The sequence below is a fragment of the Macrobrachium rosenbergii genome, chromosome 52 (assembly GCF_040412425.1).
Source record: "Macrobrachium rosenbergii isolate ZJJX-2024 chromosome 52, ASM4041242v1, whole genome shotgun sequence".
Taxonomy (NCBI): domain Eukaryota; kingdom Metazoa; phylum Arthropoda; class Malacostraca; order Decapoda; family Palaemonidae; genus Macrobrachium; species Macrobrachium rosenbergii.
Genome location: NC_089792.1, coordinates 10,468,956 through 10,485,218, shown reverse-complemented (window position 1 = coordinate 10,485,218; position 16,263 = coordinate 10,468,956). Strand labels below are relative to the sequence as shown.

General features: G+C 39.8%; 1 protein-coding gene across 1 annotated transcript in view; it reads right to left on the bottom strand.

Annotated features, from left to right (window-relative positions):
• LOC136833851 (uncharacterized) overlaps nucleotides 1-10,906 on the bottom strand; it is a 339,235-nt gene extending 328,329 nt beyond the window's left edge. Inside the window, exon 1 of the mRNA XM_067096153.1 lies at nucleotides 10,559-10,906. Coding sequence (XP_066952254.1) covers nucleotides 10,559-10,607 — 49 coding nt within the window. The 5' untranslated portion in view covers nucleotides 10,608-10,906. The remainder of the gene's footprint in view (nucleotides 1-10,558) is intronic.
• Nucleotides 10,907-16,263: the final 5,357 nt, after the last annotated feature.

Genomic DNA, 16,263 nt, shown 5'->3' with positions numbered 1-16,263 from the left:
TCCTTCCACTGGTCGCGAATTGCGTTTGGTTAATGCGAATGACGTCATAAACAGAGAATGTATATACTGAAGCTGTTACTGGTTGTTGAAACATCGAAGACTGTGTAAGTATACATGGCATTCTTAAGAATATAAGTATACAGATGCATTTAACTGGCATGAATACACTAGAGGTTCCTGCGGGCTCATTATGTATTCATGAATATTCAGTCGTTATTTTTCATGCGGTCAAATTTCAAATGCATTAATAGAAGTTGGTAACTGCTTATCCTCAAAGAATAAATGAGAGTATATACTACATTAACGTTAAATATTTGCTTCAGCAGTCGTTTATGCGCGTATCGCGCGCGTGCGCTCTCGTGGACGCTTAGGCATGTGAGTGTGCGTGCGTGCGTGCGCGCACAAAGGCTATCACCCGCACCCTCCCGTAATTAAAGCCTTTCATGCTGTCAGTTTTCCCCCCTCGTTTTTGTTTCCTTTCTTTTCCTCTTTCTTTATCGAACGCCGATGACCGGTCCCTTTTGGTGTTTAGAGGTGACGCTGTTTTTTATCTCTCTCTCTCTCTCTCTCTCTCTCTCTCTCTCTCTCTCTCTCTCTCTCTTCATACAGCTTTCCTTCTTCTTCACCATCGCTTCCAAATCTTGTATACCAGATGTCGAAGAGTTTGAATAAAGCTCATTTCATTTAAACTCTCGATCATATGTTAATCCCTCCAAGGCCTAGACAGAGACATGATAAAAAATATAGATTTTAGGCCAAATGCCAAGCACTGGGACCTACGAGGTCATTCAGAGCTGAACGGGAAACAGACAGCGCCAAGCGCTGGGACATACGAGGTCATTCAGAGCTGAAAGGGAATAGACAGTAAGAAATTCTGAAAGATGTAAAAAGGAGGAAAACTCGCAGTTGCACTTCGAAACAACTGTTGGAGAGGGCGGAAAGCCAGATAGAAGAAACAGAATATAAACGGAAATACAGAAAAAGGAATGAAAAGGTTGCAGCTAGAGTCCGAAGGGACGCTGCAAAGATCCTTAAGCAATGTCTACAGTGCGCCACATGAGGTGCACTGACGGCACTACTAACCCCCTACGGGAGACACATAACAAAGAGAGAGGTTCCTTTTACCCAAAATGGACATCCGGTGGAAGGGTCGGGAGAGTAATCGTTCGTACGCAATTTTTGTTGCCAGTTTTTCACTCAATTTTATAACCCTCAGTTATGCATATCATTATATCGATCGCGGTTTATAAGGGAGTTGTCATTATCGTCATCCAGCCGTAGAGAACGCGTCCCGTTGCCCGGCAATTTGCGTGAGCGTCGCACTTTTCGGAGAGGTAATCATATGTAGGATAGTTTTCCATTAATTTGAATATAACTACTCCCTCCGCCCCGCCCCCCTGCGACGCTTTCCTCCTCGTGAAGGCAAAAGCTTTTAAATTTAGCAGCGGCGAGCAGTGAGTGATTCATGGGGTCAAGGTCAAGTTTCGAAGGTGCTTTCGTGTCTGCTGAAATAATTCCTCGTTGATTAAGGATACTGATTATCAGGTTGAATTTTTTGACGTTTGATGTCAGCAGTCATTCGAGGGGTCCTTGAAGATTATCAAGTGGATGGAAGGTTCCTAAAATAACTGAAGATGCTGAAGATATATTCGGGTGTAAATACTAACGTTTAGTTAAATCATCATTCAGAGGTGGGTGAAAAATATTACCGTATGGAGCATAGACGCCGAAAAGTTTCATAAACGTTCTTAATCATACAATATTATTTTCCTTTCCTTCCTAACCCATAATTTCAATTCAAATGATCAACAACTGAAGTCCTTTGTTGTATATGGGGATAACGGTGGCGGAGGGGGCGGGGGTTTAACAGGTGGCTGGAGGTTGGAATGGTTGGCCGTGAGGACAAAGGGTTACGGGGTTGTGGTGTTCAACAGGGGATAATTATGTTTTGCTTAACACGTTCTGTCGCCTTATGCCGTGTAATGGCCTTATACCCATGATCCCAGATCTTGGCCTGTGCCATAGCCTCAGCTCCACGGGTTTGGGTACCTATACTTAAGGGGATAATGAAGCCTAGTTTCCATTATCTATTCATATATGTAAATCTATTGATTTACATCTGGTACTGATTGCATTGTTCTACTCACGGTTAACATGTATATTAATTCATTATTGGACTAATTGTGATTATTCATATGTGTTTATTAATATCGAATACACCAAGACGTCCTATTCTATGGAAACTTGCGAAGTAAGTTAATGATATTTTGACTTGTCCTAAACGACTGTATACGGGTTTCCTTAACAAAAACAACAATAAAAATATTGAGGATAAAATAAGTCCCTTTTTCCAGAGTATATAAATCTTGATATGCTATTACAAATATACAGTATTTAAAATCCTTAAGCTTTAAGAGGGTACTGTCCTCGTCATCTATAGCACTCGTAAAGCTTTAGCATTTTAAGCGTAACTTTATGTCAAGATTTAAGCTCGAGAAATGTCTTATTTCATCCGTATCTTAAAAGAACTGCTCTCCAGTCTTCAGTAAAGCTTTAAGTATTTTTACTTTAGTGCCACTTTAACTTTAGTCTTTCATCTTGCTAGTTGTTTCCGTTACATGTTATAGATTTGGTTTGATTGTTTGATTTATGGTCACTAAAACTGGCGTCGCAACATCTAGATTACTGACGCTGTACGTGTTATACATGACTGCATGTTAAAGTCAATCCCACGAAGGAAAGTGAAACAGCGGAGTGGTGCTATAGGCCTTTCGACTTACGGTCCTTTACTTTAAGACTTAAGTAAAGGACAGTAAGTCGAAAGGCCTAGCACCACTCCGCTGTTTTTCACTTTCCTTCGTGGCATTTGCCTTTATTTATATACGCATCACGTTCCATATTTTCGTGATGCAGTTATACATGACTACATGATATGAGTAAGTCTCATTTATATCACGAATTCTTCACAACTATTACACCCATACCGTAAAATAATGACGATAATTCAAGAGTCAAGACGGGAAGATTAAAAGTGGATTCAGTTGAACATAGCTACTTCATTCTGAATATTTATGCGAGCCAATGGTATGCTAAATTGGCCACGGACTGGATTTTTACTATTATGGGCTAATATTACAAAGACTGTCGTGGTGGTGGTAGAAGTTACACGAAGAAAATCACACACATATAAATATATATATATATATATATATATATATATATATATATTATATATATATACATATATATATATATATATATATATATATATATATATATATACTATATATACATACACACACACACACATTACATATATAAATTTCTGACTCGCATGAGGATCGAAACCAGGTCTGTCAACTGAAAGACAAGACAGCTGACAACCAAGCCACACAAATTATATATATATATATATATATTATATATATATATATATATATATATATATATAAACATATTATATCAATCAATTCTTATATCAATCAATTGTCGTCAAGTTTGTAGCTCTGCCATAGATGAGCAATGCTTGTAAATTTTGCTTTAAAAAATATGTATATATTTGAAGAATTTGCCAATAAACAAAAACATGATACATGGCAGTTTTATAAGTGTAATGAGAATTTTTCTTTTTACACATGTATACTTTCAACGACGTTATGCACGGTGTGAAAAGCATGAACACACGCAGAGAGAGAGAGAGAGAGAGAGAGAGAGAGAGAGAGAGAGAGAGAGAGAGAGAGATGATGGACAGATGTATGGTATTAAAAGGGTGGGGCTCTATTCGTTACCTTAAGAAGGGAAGAAAGAAACAGCACCCGAAACAACGAGAGCAGATTAGAGTTGCATGACTCTTTTTCAAGGTCAAGGCATCAGCGGAGTCATAAATGTTACGAAGAGACCTTAAAAAAACCGGTTCCTCTTCCTCTCCGCTGTGGACACACCCACCCGACAGCTATACTTCTTCGTTATTAACCCCGGGCTCCGTTGCCCAAGCGAGATGAGCCCAGATCATTCGGAAATACTTATCTAGGCTGAGCGCCTCGATAATTTCACTTCCTGAATCACAAAACTGTGTGTATCTAATGGCTGTAAGAAGCTCTCGATTTCCCTCACACTTTTGGGTTGCTGCTTCTTTCATTTACTTCTCCCTCGAAGTAGTTCCTCACTGGACGGGTGGGTATCGTTCTCAGCTAGCACTCTGCTGGTCCCGCGTTCGATTCTCCGACCGGCCAATGAAGAATTAGAGGAATTTATTTCTGGTGACAAAAATTCATTTCTCAGTATAATGTGTTCGGATTCCACAATAAGCTCTAGGTCCCGTTGCTAGGTAACCAATCGGTTCTTAGCCACGTAAAATAACTCTAATCCTTCGGGCCAGCCCTCTCTAGGAGAGCTGTTAATCAGCTCAGTGGTCTGGTTAAACTAAGGTATACTTAACTTCCCCCTCGAAGTCACACTTGGAGGAATAAGCACAGCTAAAAAATGGGAGGAAATCGAGGAATACAAAGTTGGAATTGGAATACAGACTTTAGGCCAAAGGCCAAGCGCTGGGACCTATAAGGTAATTCACAGCTGAAACGGAAACTAACAGTAAGAAGGTTTAAAAGGTGTATTGAAATGAATTGAATATAGAATTTAGGCCAAGGGCCAAGCACTGGGACCTTTGAGGTCACTCGGCGCTGAAACGGAAATTGACAGTAAGAAGGTTTTAGAGGTGTAACAAGAGGAAAACCTCGTAGCTGCACAAAGAAACAATTGATAAAGAAGGTGGAGAGTCAGATGGAAAAAAGAGAATACGAACGGAGGTACAGTAAAATGAATGAAAGTAGTTGCAGCTAGGGGCCGCAGGGACACTGTAAAGTACCTCAAGTAATGCCTACAGTGCACCATGCGAGGTGCACTGACGGCAACACCCCCTACGGAAACATAGGAATGGAATATAGAGTTTAGGCCAAAGGCCAAGCGCTGGGACCTATGAGGTCATTCAGCGCTGGAAAGGAAATTGTGAGTAGGTAGGCTCGAAAGGTGTCACAGGACGAAAACCTCGCAACTGCACTATGAAATCACTGTTAGGAGAGGGTGGATAGCAAGATGGAAGAAAGATAATATGACTGGAGGTACAGTAAAATACGGAGATGTATACACAGTTCGTTGAAGGTTATTAAGAATAAATGTCTCTGGAGACTGTGACCAGCAGAGTCTATAATACAGTGACATTATCATTCAGAGCAGCTTCGTGTGTGCGGGTCTTATCCTCTTCTGCATTAAAAACACGAATGACACATAATTAAAGACGAAATATCAAGCAAACTCACCCTCTTTAATCTCTGGAGCTTGAATATTTGCCAAGACTATCGTCTTTTCCCAGATATTCCAAAGGCGGTATGCTTAAAGATTACCAATAAGTCGAAGTCGAGGCTTGGAGCGACACGCCAATAATCAATGAGCATTTTCTTTAATTCGGTTTCGAATGTTGAAATTCACTCACTCCATTCTTCCGTTTATTGAATGGTATAATCCTTCACTGTCTACCATGAAAATTAATAGATTTATGCAATGCAGTAATTCGAAGCTTATGTAATATATTAATTATAAGCTTCACGGATCAATGTTTAACTGGCGAACATAATTAAATTTGAGAAGTCCCGAAAGCAACACCGAGTTTCAGATAGCATTAACGATTACAGATTTTTTAGCATAATAATTATGCTCTAATGTAGTCTTAAGAGTATTTATTTTCCTCAGAAAGAACAAGAGACAGCTTCGTAACTCGTACACAGATAAATGAAAATAAATACAAGAATAACCTGCAATATCAAGAAATATGAAATGAAAATATAGAGGAAGAGAAGAGAACTAACAGCCTTTATTGTGAGTGACAGCTCCAGTCTTTCCAGGCTCTGATAAAATATTTACTCTAGATACATTTTCTTGCTTCTGTGGCTTTTAAGAGAACTTTCAGGATCTCCGTTTAAAACTATTCTTGTATCGATACCTCGAAGGAGTTACGTAACCCGCAAAACTTTAGCTTTCTCTCTCTCTCTCTCTCTCTCTCTCTCTGAAATATAGGGGATAAAATTACATGAAAGTTTTGAACGAAATTTAGGTACCTTCATTCAACAAGACCGAATTCTGTTCCTCGTCAAACGTCTACACCTACATTTACCGTATAGGCTATTACGAAGACATTCATATACTAAACACACACAATACATACATACATACATACATACATACATACATACATACATACATACATACATACATACATACATACATATATATATATATATACATTTATATGTATACATATATATATATATAATTTATATTATATATATATATATATATATATATATATATATATATATATATATATATATATATATATATATATATATATATATATATGAGTAGGCTATGTTTCATTTCCCCTCGCAGAAGGAACCCTAATCTTCTCTCTCTGCACACGTGATTGTGCGTGTACGAGTACGCTCTCAGGTAAAGCTAAGTACCATCTGTTCCGGTCAACATTTGGATAGCATATGAGCTCCTTTGGCCATCTACGAGAATGTGAAATAAGGTGAACATCATCATCCTAAAACTCAGCGCTCCAAACAACGATGAGAGAGCCAATGGCTCGCAATGAAGTACCTGGCAGTTAGTCGAATGCTGTTAGTCACAACTCTTGGGGCAATATGGATTATGGGTGGAACAGGAATAGGAATATAAGATTTGGGCCAGAGGCAAAGCACAAGAACCTATGAGGTCATTCAGCGCCGTAAGGAAAACTGGGAGTAAAGGGGGTTTGAAAGGTGTAACAGGAGGAAAATCTCGCAAGCTGCACTATGAAACTGTTGTTAGGAGAGGGTTGAAAGTAAGGTAGAAGAGAATATGAACGGAGGTATAGTAAAATGAATGAAAGGGGTGGCAACTGGGAGCCGAAGGGACGCTGCTAAGAATCTAAGTAAAAAAAGTCTGATTAATAACACTTATTCGATGTAAGAGAGAGAGAGAAAAATCTAAACTAAAAGCAAGGAGAGACTATAGTATTTTAGAGCACAAGAAAATAAGACCATATACTGCAACAGAACATTGCCCATTTAGCTGGTATATGGTACGCAATGCCTATGCAGTAATTACTTCAGGATCTGAGTTCATGAGGATTTTAAATGGGCCATTCTGATTTTACTGAGCGAGTTTGCTGTTAATCTGTAAATTCTTATTAAGTGGATCGGTTCTCTATACACACACACACACACACACACACACACACACACACACACACACACACACACACACACACACACACACATATATCGCTTGAAATATCTCCCAAAAGGATGATTTGTTGATACAGTTCACCTCTGAAACCAAATATAGGAAGACAGTCGCTTTCTCTTTCCTCAAAAATCATGAGAGAAACTAGTGTTTGGTTCACTCGTCCACAATGTTTATTATGCTAATAATGAAAAAATGTGAGTTTAAAATCTGCGGGAGATTCACCTGTTGAAAGCAAGAAATTAGATTCGTTCTTGTGATGAGCTTCATCTTGCAAATCTGATTTTTTCTGTGTGGTTCCTAGGCTAATTATACCATGCTAGTGAAATTTCCTGAGCGCGCGCGCACACACACGTGTGTGTGTGTGTGTGTGAAATATAACGCTGTAGGAGCTACCCATCTTTGGTGTTTTAATGGGCACCCTTTGTTAGAGATATAGCCTGCTGTACATATATAGTCTGTACATAATGTGTAATATACATATAATTAACGTATATATATATGTATATGGCGTTTTTATATATACACATATGTGTGTATGTGTATGTGTGTATGTATGTATGTATGTATGTATGTATGTATGTATATATATATATATATATATATATATATATATACATATGTATGTATGTATATGTATATATATATATATATATATATATATATATATATATATATATATATATATATATATCTTATGACTGCTTGGGAAATTTCACGTCCAGATATATTGGTCGAGGAACCACACAGAAAAACTCAGACTTGCAAAATTATGCTCATTTTGAGAACGAATTTAATTTCAAGCATTCAACAAGTGAATCTCCCTCAGATTTGAAATTTATAGTTTTCATTATTCTCATAATAAACGCTTGCTTTAAATAAAATATAAAGGTCTTTCGGACAAGTGTACCAAACACTCATTTCTCTCATATGATTTCTGGGGACAGAGCAAGCGACTATCTTCCCACATTTGGTTTCAGAGGTGAAGTGGATCGACACTATCTTCCCTTTGGGAGATATTTCATGCGAGAAAATTCGCCAATGGTTCTCCCAGAGAATGGTTTTAAAACGTACCTTTCTTCTATAAACCCAACGTCCCCATTTTAGTGAACAGGTCACTACTTCATTCCCGTTACTCGAGACCTCAAAGAGAAACTTTGTTTTGGTCTTGATTTACGAAAAATTTAGGCTGTCAAGCCAAGCACTGGGGTCTTTCTGCCATTTAATGTGGGAGTTAGAGGAGCTGGGCAGCGAGACTGAAGGGAGACGAGAATGGAGGTAAATTAAAAAGCTAAAAAAGTTGATGCAGCTAGGGGCCGAAGGGACGCTGCTAACACTCTTCAGTAATGCCTACAGTGCACCACGTGAAGTGCACTGATGGCATTAACCCCTTACAGAGGAAACTTTATAAGTATCTTAAAGGGAAAGGATTCTTTGTGGTTGATTCCGTGTAGCTTATCAACAAAATAAAGTTACTATTCTTTTAAGGATGAAATAGAAGTGGCGTCTTCCCATTACAAGGGATTTAGAACAACCTGGCCATCACTGACTCTCAGCAGCATGGGTATTTTGAAAAGAATGCAAAATACCCTATATATACCCTTTTAAGTCACATATCAGGTTTCATCACCAACCACTCCCAACTTGGTCTTCACATGAAATAAACAACCCATTGTCCCCAAACTATACGTAAAGGTTTTTTTTATCTGCTGCTATTTCCTGGGGCAAAATAAATCTACCTGCTTCTCCTCTCCACGGTCATTAGCGTATAATGGGGCACCTGTCTCTTCCTTGAGCACGGCCCCTGGCATAAATTGGATCACCAATTTCTTATCGTAGCACGGCCATCGAGACATAATGGTTCTCCAATACCGCGCTTTTTCGGTTATGATCATTGTTACTTCCTTGGAAACAGGGCCACAGTATACCTATCTTTCATTTCTCGGTGTTCGGAGAGCTTGGCGTATTGCGGGTTACTAATAAGCATTACGTCAAAAGTGATCGTAATATATCCAACAAATTAACAAAGTAAGTAAAGTTCATTGTCATTTCAAGTCTCGTACCATTTAATTTCTCCTTTTGTTTACTGCATTAGGGAATCTTCCTAGAATACTACGTTATCCAACAGGTTCGTGGAATAAAAAAAAAAAGCTTGAGCAAAGAGAGAGATTTCAGAACCGGTTTAACTACTTACAAAAAAGAAAAAGAAAAACCAGGAAAATGAAACGGGTAAATTCCCCTTTCCGTACGGATATGCAAAACACGAGAAGCTCGCGTAAGCCACAGTAGTAGATCAATTGCGAACTCGAAACGTTTAACTGAATCTTAATTTCCAGAGGGTCTGAATTTCGCGAAGAGATTCTTGCGATACAAAAAATAAGCGGTTAACTTTACGACTGGAGTTCCCAACCTGGGGTACACGTACCCCCAGCACTACAATTGTACTTTTCAGGGGGTACATTGGATCTGAGAGAATAGCCAGTACTGCGCAATACTTGATGTAATTTGCAATGAGATTGCACAATGTCGTGTTTTCTTTATTTCCTCATTTTAGTAAGCAGAGGTTTACTCTACACAAACAGATTTCATAATAAAATTATATCACAAAATCAATTCCATTGTTGTTCTTTTTCATCCTCATTTTTTGGGGTACACAGGAATCTATAAAAATGCCCAGGGGTACGGAAGAACAAAAAGGTTGGGATCCCCAGCTATACAGTAAGTCGCGAAGTTCCAAAAGAATGACTGACATTGGCGTTACGAGCGAAGTCTGAAATACCGGTAGTCTGCTTAGCTGTGGATCAATGGAACACCCGAAGCCAGTTTCAGGTGAATTCCAGGCCCCATAAATGCGATGCCCTACAAAACATATAATTTCCACGTTCTCTGTACCTTGTATATTTTCAGATATCTTGAAGCCATTCATAAAACAATTAACTACCCTTGTTTATACTACTGATGGTCAATCTGTTACGTGTACTTATATTCAAGGTAAAATCTTTTCCGTCCATTTACATTAGCCAAAATCATTCTCATCCAAGGGTTTAACACTTTCTTAAACCGCCCACAACATTACTAAATTACTTAAAATGAAATTAAGATTCCCAAAAGTACTGTCGAATCGTAATAAAACAATGAACGAGTAAATAAACAACTACATTGTTTCTAGGACCACTATAGACAATTCATTACGACCCAAGAATACAAGAATACAGTTCATTACTGTATATTCTTAACCCTTTTTGAATCGACAACAAAAGCGTTATTTCAAACTTACCTGTTACGCAAAGAATGCCCAGGAATCCGACGAGATTTCGCCACCGCATCTCTCCTGATACACTGCTATATAGTCTAACTTTTAAAATACGGGTAATATTTCTTAATCCACGGCTAAACAGTTACTTAACCCTTAAAAAAAAAAAAGTTAAGCGGAAAAGATTATACTTCCACCCCCGCTTTCACAACCAAACGATTAGCGGCGAACGAAGGCAATAAGTAAACCACTACCGGAGTATAAGCTACGACTGAGGGCGAACAGAGAGCCGTTTGCCTTAGTCTGCCGCTCTCTTTCTCTTCTTCACGAGTGCTAGATAGCGACTGGCGTATGTGAATGCTTAGGCGAGTCTCAGACTCGACCAGTAATCCTCCACCTCCTCCTCCTCGCCCCCGCCCCCTTTTACTACAGTCACTCCTACCCCCCCTGAACGAACAGGAGGTGAGACGGAGGATCCAGAGTTCCAGACTGGTGTCAGTAACTGTCCTCGGGAGGTAACGAAAGCTGTTTCATTTACGAACGTTTCTGAGAAATTTGTATTTAGCTAGTACAATATAGAGACTAGAACAGACTACCAAATTTAGGCCAAGCGCTGTGACCTATCAGGTCATTCAGCGCTAAAAGGTTTGAATGGTGTAACAGGAGAACCTCGCAGTTGCACTGTGAAATAACTGTTAGGAGAGGGGTGGAAAGTAAGATGGAAAGGAAAATGAATGGAGGGACAGTAAAAGTAATGAAAAGAGGTTGCAGCTAGGGGCCGAAGGGACTCCTTTATAAACAAACAATGAAGCAAAAGCCCTTAAGTAATGCCTACGGTGCACCACGTGAGGTGCACTGGCGGCCCTAACCCCCTACGGAATCTGAGTAACCCCCAAAAACACAACTGATTTATAAACAAACAACGAAGCAAATAATATACTATACGTAGGGAGCAATCAGCCTAACACCATATTCTTTCTCGTGAGTTACAATAGTTAACATCGACCTTTTCAGGATACCAGGTTAAGTTCACCATCCTTCTCACCCTTCATTAATGTTTTTCTTTTTTAGATCATCTTCTCAGGCGTCACTTTAAGTGATCTTAAACCAGAAGGTAACCATATAACTTATAATCTCAAAATTTCGGAATTACCATAGCCTCTGTACCACAGTCGTCTACCCCGTAGGAGAGTGGTGCCGTCAGTGCATTTCGTGCGGTGCACTGTAGGCATTACTTAAGGTTCTTTGCAGCGTTCCGTCGGCCCCTACCTGCAACCCCTTTCGTTCCTTTTACTGTACCTCCTTTCGTATTCTCTTTCTTCCGTCTTGCTTTCCACCCTCTCCTAACAATTGATTCATAGCGCAGCTGAGAGGTTTTCCTCCCGTTACACCTTTACTGTCAATTTCCGTTTCAGCGCTGAATAACCTCATAGGTCCCAGTGCCTGGCCTTTGGCCTAAATTCTATATTCAATTCATTTAGTTATGAGTTTCACTTGAGCACGCTTTTACATGTTTATTTAATTTGTTAGATTTCTTATTAATCATATGAATTGCTTTATATTGTTGCTATGCATATTTTTTTAATTTTGCTGTACATATTTTTCTCTTTACTACCATTTTATGGAATATTCTTTCTCTCATAGACCTGACATTTATGAAATTGCAGCTCTAAAATCTCTCTCCAAAGATGCATTGGCATTCACAATGTAAACATAACAGCATCTTTTCCATACGATCACGGGAACAAAGACCTAATTCTCCCACTGACCTGACATTGGTCAAATATCAGCCCTAAAATCTCGGTCCAACGGTGGCTTGGCATTCGCGATGCAAACAAAACCTCATCTTTTCCATTCGAACGCAAGGAAAAGAAATAGCAGGAACAAAGACCTCATTCTCCCACTGACCCGACATTTATCAAATAACAGCCCCTAAAATCTCTGTCCAAAGAAGGATTGTTCAGAGGGATACTCGCATCAGATGTGACTGGAGGGTGCGGGCGCGTGTTATGATTAATTGACTCTGATGAGCGGCAGAGATTGAGAGGTAGCAGGAACGTTGGCAAGTAAGAGTATTGAAGCTTCGAGAGATATCATATCAATATGGTGGCGTATTTAACTTCGAGGAGAATATTAATGAAAGGTAAACCCGGGCGAAACGAGACGATTCGGCTCTTTCGCGACAGTTTAAACACTCGTGGTGGTCCCATTCCTGGGTGAAATGTAATAAAACAGAATAAAATAAAATATAAAAAAAAAGGATTGGGGGTTAAAAGCTTCGGGAAGGAAGGACTATATATAGAATTTAGGTCAAAGGCCATGCGCTGGGACCTATGAGGCCATTCTGCGCTGAAAGGGAAATTAATAATAGAAAGGTTTTGAAAGGTGTAAAGGAGGAAAACCTCGCAGTTGCACTATTAAACAATTGTTAGGAAATGGTGGAAAGTAAGATGGAAGAAAGAGAATATGAAAGGAGGTACAGCAAAAGGAATGAAAGAGGTTGCAGCTATGGGCCGACGGGACGCTGCAAAGAACCTTTAGTAATGCCTACAGTGCACCTCGTGAGGTGCATGGCGGTGGGGTGGTTTATTGTGTTTGGTTTGAATAGCAAATGGATGGGTGATTTTCAGTGAGCACCAGACGTCTATAAGCACATAAGCTACAATAACCTTGCAACAGATGGAATGGAATAAAGAGTTTAGGCCAAAGGTCAAGCACTGGGACCTATGAGGTCATTTATCGCTGGAAAGGAAATTGAGAGTAGGTAAGTTTGAAAGGTGTAACAGGAGTTAAACCTCGCAGTTGCACTATGAAACAACTGTTAGGAGAGGTTGGGTAGCAAAATGGATGAGAGATAATATGAATGGAGGTACAGTAAAAGGAACAAAAGGAATTGCAGCTAGGGGCCGAAGGGACGCTGCAAAGAACCTTTAGTAATGCCTACGGTGCACCCCGTGAGGTGCACTGGCGGCACTAGCCCCCTACGGGACCTTGCAACAGATGGAAAGCTCGACCTGAATGTCAGTGGGCTACAAGAATGCCTGGAACTTGGAGTGAGAAAGTGAAATAGAGGTCTAAGTATGAATAGAGGATATTGGCTGCAAAGTTAAAAACAAAAGCTTTCCTGCAGGAAAACTTTTTGTTTCTTTAACTTTGCAACCCGTAGCCTCTATTCAGACTTATACCTCTTATTCAACTTTCTCACTCCAAGTTCCAGGCATTATTGTAACCCACTGTCATTCAGACCGAATTTCCAAGCCTGAATTCTTGACTTCATAATTCTGCTTCGTCACAATTTCAGAAAAATTATACAATTACTTTTTAAAATGTAACGACGAAAGCTGGTTTCTACTTGAAACGCCGCCAGAGAGAATAAAGACGTCTGCTTCAATGGGCGAAGAAAATTAAGATTAGCCGAGATTTGTAAAGACTTATTCGGAGTGAATTCATTGCGTGAAAGAAAAAAAAATAGGGTTTATTTATTTTATAACTGTTTTGGGCTGCGTGGAAGGAATCTAACAATTACACAAAGGAAACCTGCAAATGAAAGTCTTTTTGCGTTGGAGAATTTTACGCGGATTGATATTCCTTCATTATACCAAAACAGAAAACTTGGAACAAGAACTTACTGGACGAGAAATCTCGAGGAAGAATAAAATAACCGAAACAGGAACGCATTCAAGACGGGGATGTCATTAACATAGATGAGACTGATATTCCTGCTAAGTTAAGTATCCCTTAGTTTAACCAGACCACTGAGCTGATTAATTAACAGCTCTCCTAGGGCTGGCCCGAAGGAATAGATTTATTTTACGTGTCCTAAAACCAACTGGTTACCTAGCAACGGGACCCACAGCTTATTGTGGAATCCGAACCACAACGTAACAAGAAATGAATTTCTATCACCAGAACTAAATTTCTCTAATTCGTCATTGGCCGGTCGGAGAATCGAACGCGGGCCCAGCAGAGTGCTCATCGAGAACGATACCAACCCGCCCAATGAGGAACTGATATTCCTGCTAAGAATACTGATTACCCTGATTACGGGACAGTCCTGAAGTTTTCCAATTTCCTGGAAAGGAAAATTTCGTAACATTATGATTACGAACTTGTCCACACTTGAGGATAATGACCTTTCAAAACGAACTGAACTGGAATATAAGATTGAGCTCGAAGGCCAAGCGCTGGGACCTGTGAGGTCATTCAGCGCTGAGAGTGAAATTGAGAGCAGGGAAGTTTGAAAGGTGTAACAGGAGGAAAACCTCGCAGTTATACACTGGAATAATAGTTAGGAGAGGGTGGAAAGTAAAATGGAAAGAAGAGAATAAAAGTAAAAGGAACGAAAGGGGTTGCAGCTAGGGGCCCGAAGGGACGCTGCAAAGAACCCTAAGTAATGCCTGCAGCGCACGCGTGGGGTGCACTGATTGCACTACCCCCCTACGGGACATAACGAACTGGAGATATTCGTTCGTGAAACAACTGTTCATAAAAACAAAATACTTGGACTCGCCTTGCAAAGAATCCAGCTACCCGTTTCTGTTGGAGAGTTTGTGGGTCATATAAGACAACGGTCCATCATGCCCAAGGGGGTATGGTTGAGAGAGAGAAAAACGCCTGTGAGTGGTGCATGTTAAGTAACCCTGGATATTAAGAATTTATTGCCTTTTTAGACACTTATTTCGTTAAATCGTTAATGCTAATGTATTATGGGGAACAAGGTTCTTAACCTATTGAATTACATTCATTCAGTATTGTTTAGAGAGAGAGAGAGAGAGAGAGAGAGAGAGAGAGAGAGAATTTTGCAGTGTAAGATGGATTCCAAAATAGTTTTATTGATTGCTTTCCACTCGACCTTCGAGATTCCTGTACAGCGTATAATGTTGTAAGAAACTCTCAGCCACGGCCCATGAAACTCTCAGCCGCGGCTCATGGCTAAATTTAACCTTAAATAAAATAAAAACTACTCAGGCTATAGAGGGCTGCAATTTGGTATGTTTGATGATTGGAGGATGGATGATCAACACACCAATCTGCAGCCCTCTAGCCTCAGTAGTTTTTAAGATCTGAGGGAGGACGGACAGACAAAAAGCCATCTCAGTATTTTTCTTTTACAGAAACTAAAATCGAAGTTTGCTCAAAAACCACTGTATGATCTACCAATTAAAATAGGTGACGGAATTAAGAAAACTCAATGAAAATACATAAGATAAAAGAGCGTACATTCATTAATTTTAAAATAGTTGCCTTTCGCTGCGTTAATAATTAGGGCATCAAGCATTTGCCCTAGTGGGCATATAATCGATTACTTACATGAGTGGTCACTCATCTAAATCTCCTCGGTTGTGAGCTGGCATGCTACCAGTTGCACTACGAGAGAGAGAGAGAGAGAGAGAGAGAGAGAGAGAGAGAGAGAGAGAGAGAGAGAGAGAGAGAGAGATTTATAGATTTTAGGCATACATGCCCAGGCACTGGGGCAACTAAGGCCATTCAGCGCTGAAGTGGAAATTGATAGTAAAAGTTTGAAAGGTGTAACAGGAGGAAAGCCTTGCAGTTGCACTATGAATCAATTGTTAGGCGAGGGTGGACAGTAAGATGGAAGAAAGAGAATATGAACGGAGGTACAGTAAAAGGAACGAAAGGGGTTGCAGCTATATAGGGGCCGAAGGGACGCTGCAAAGACACTTAAGTAATGCCTACACTGCACCGCATGAGGTGCACCGACGGCACTA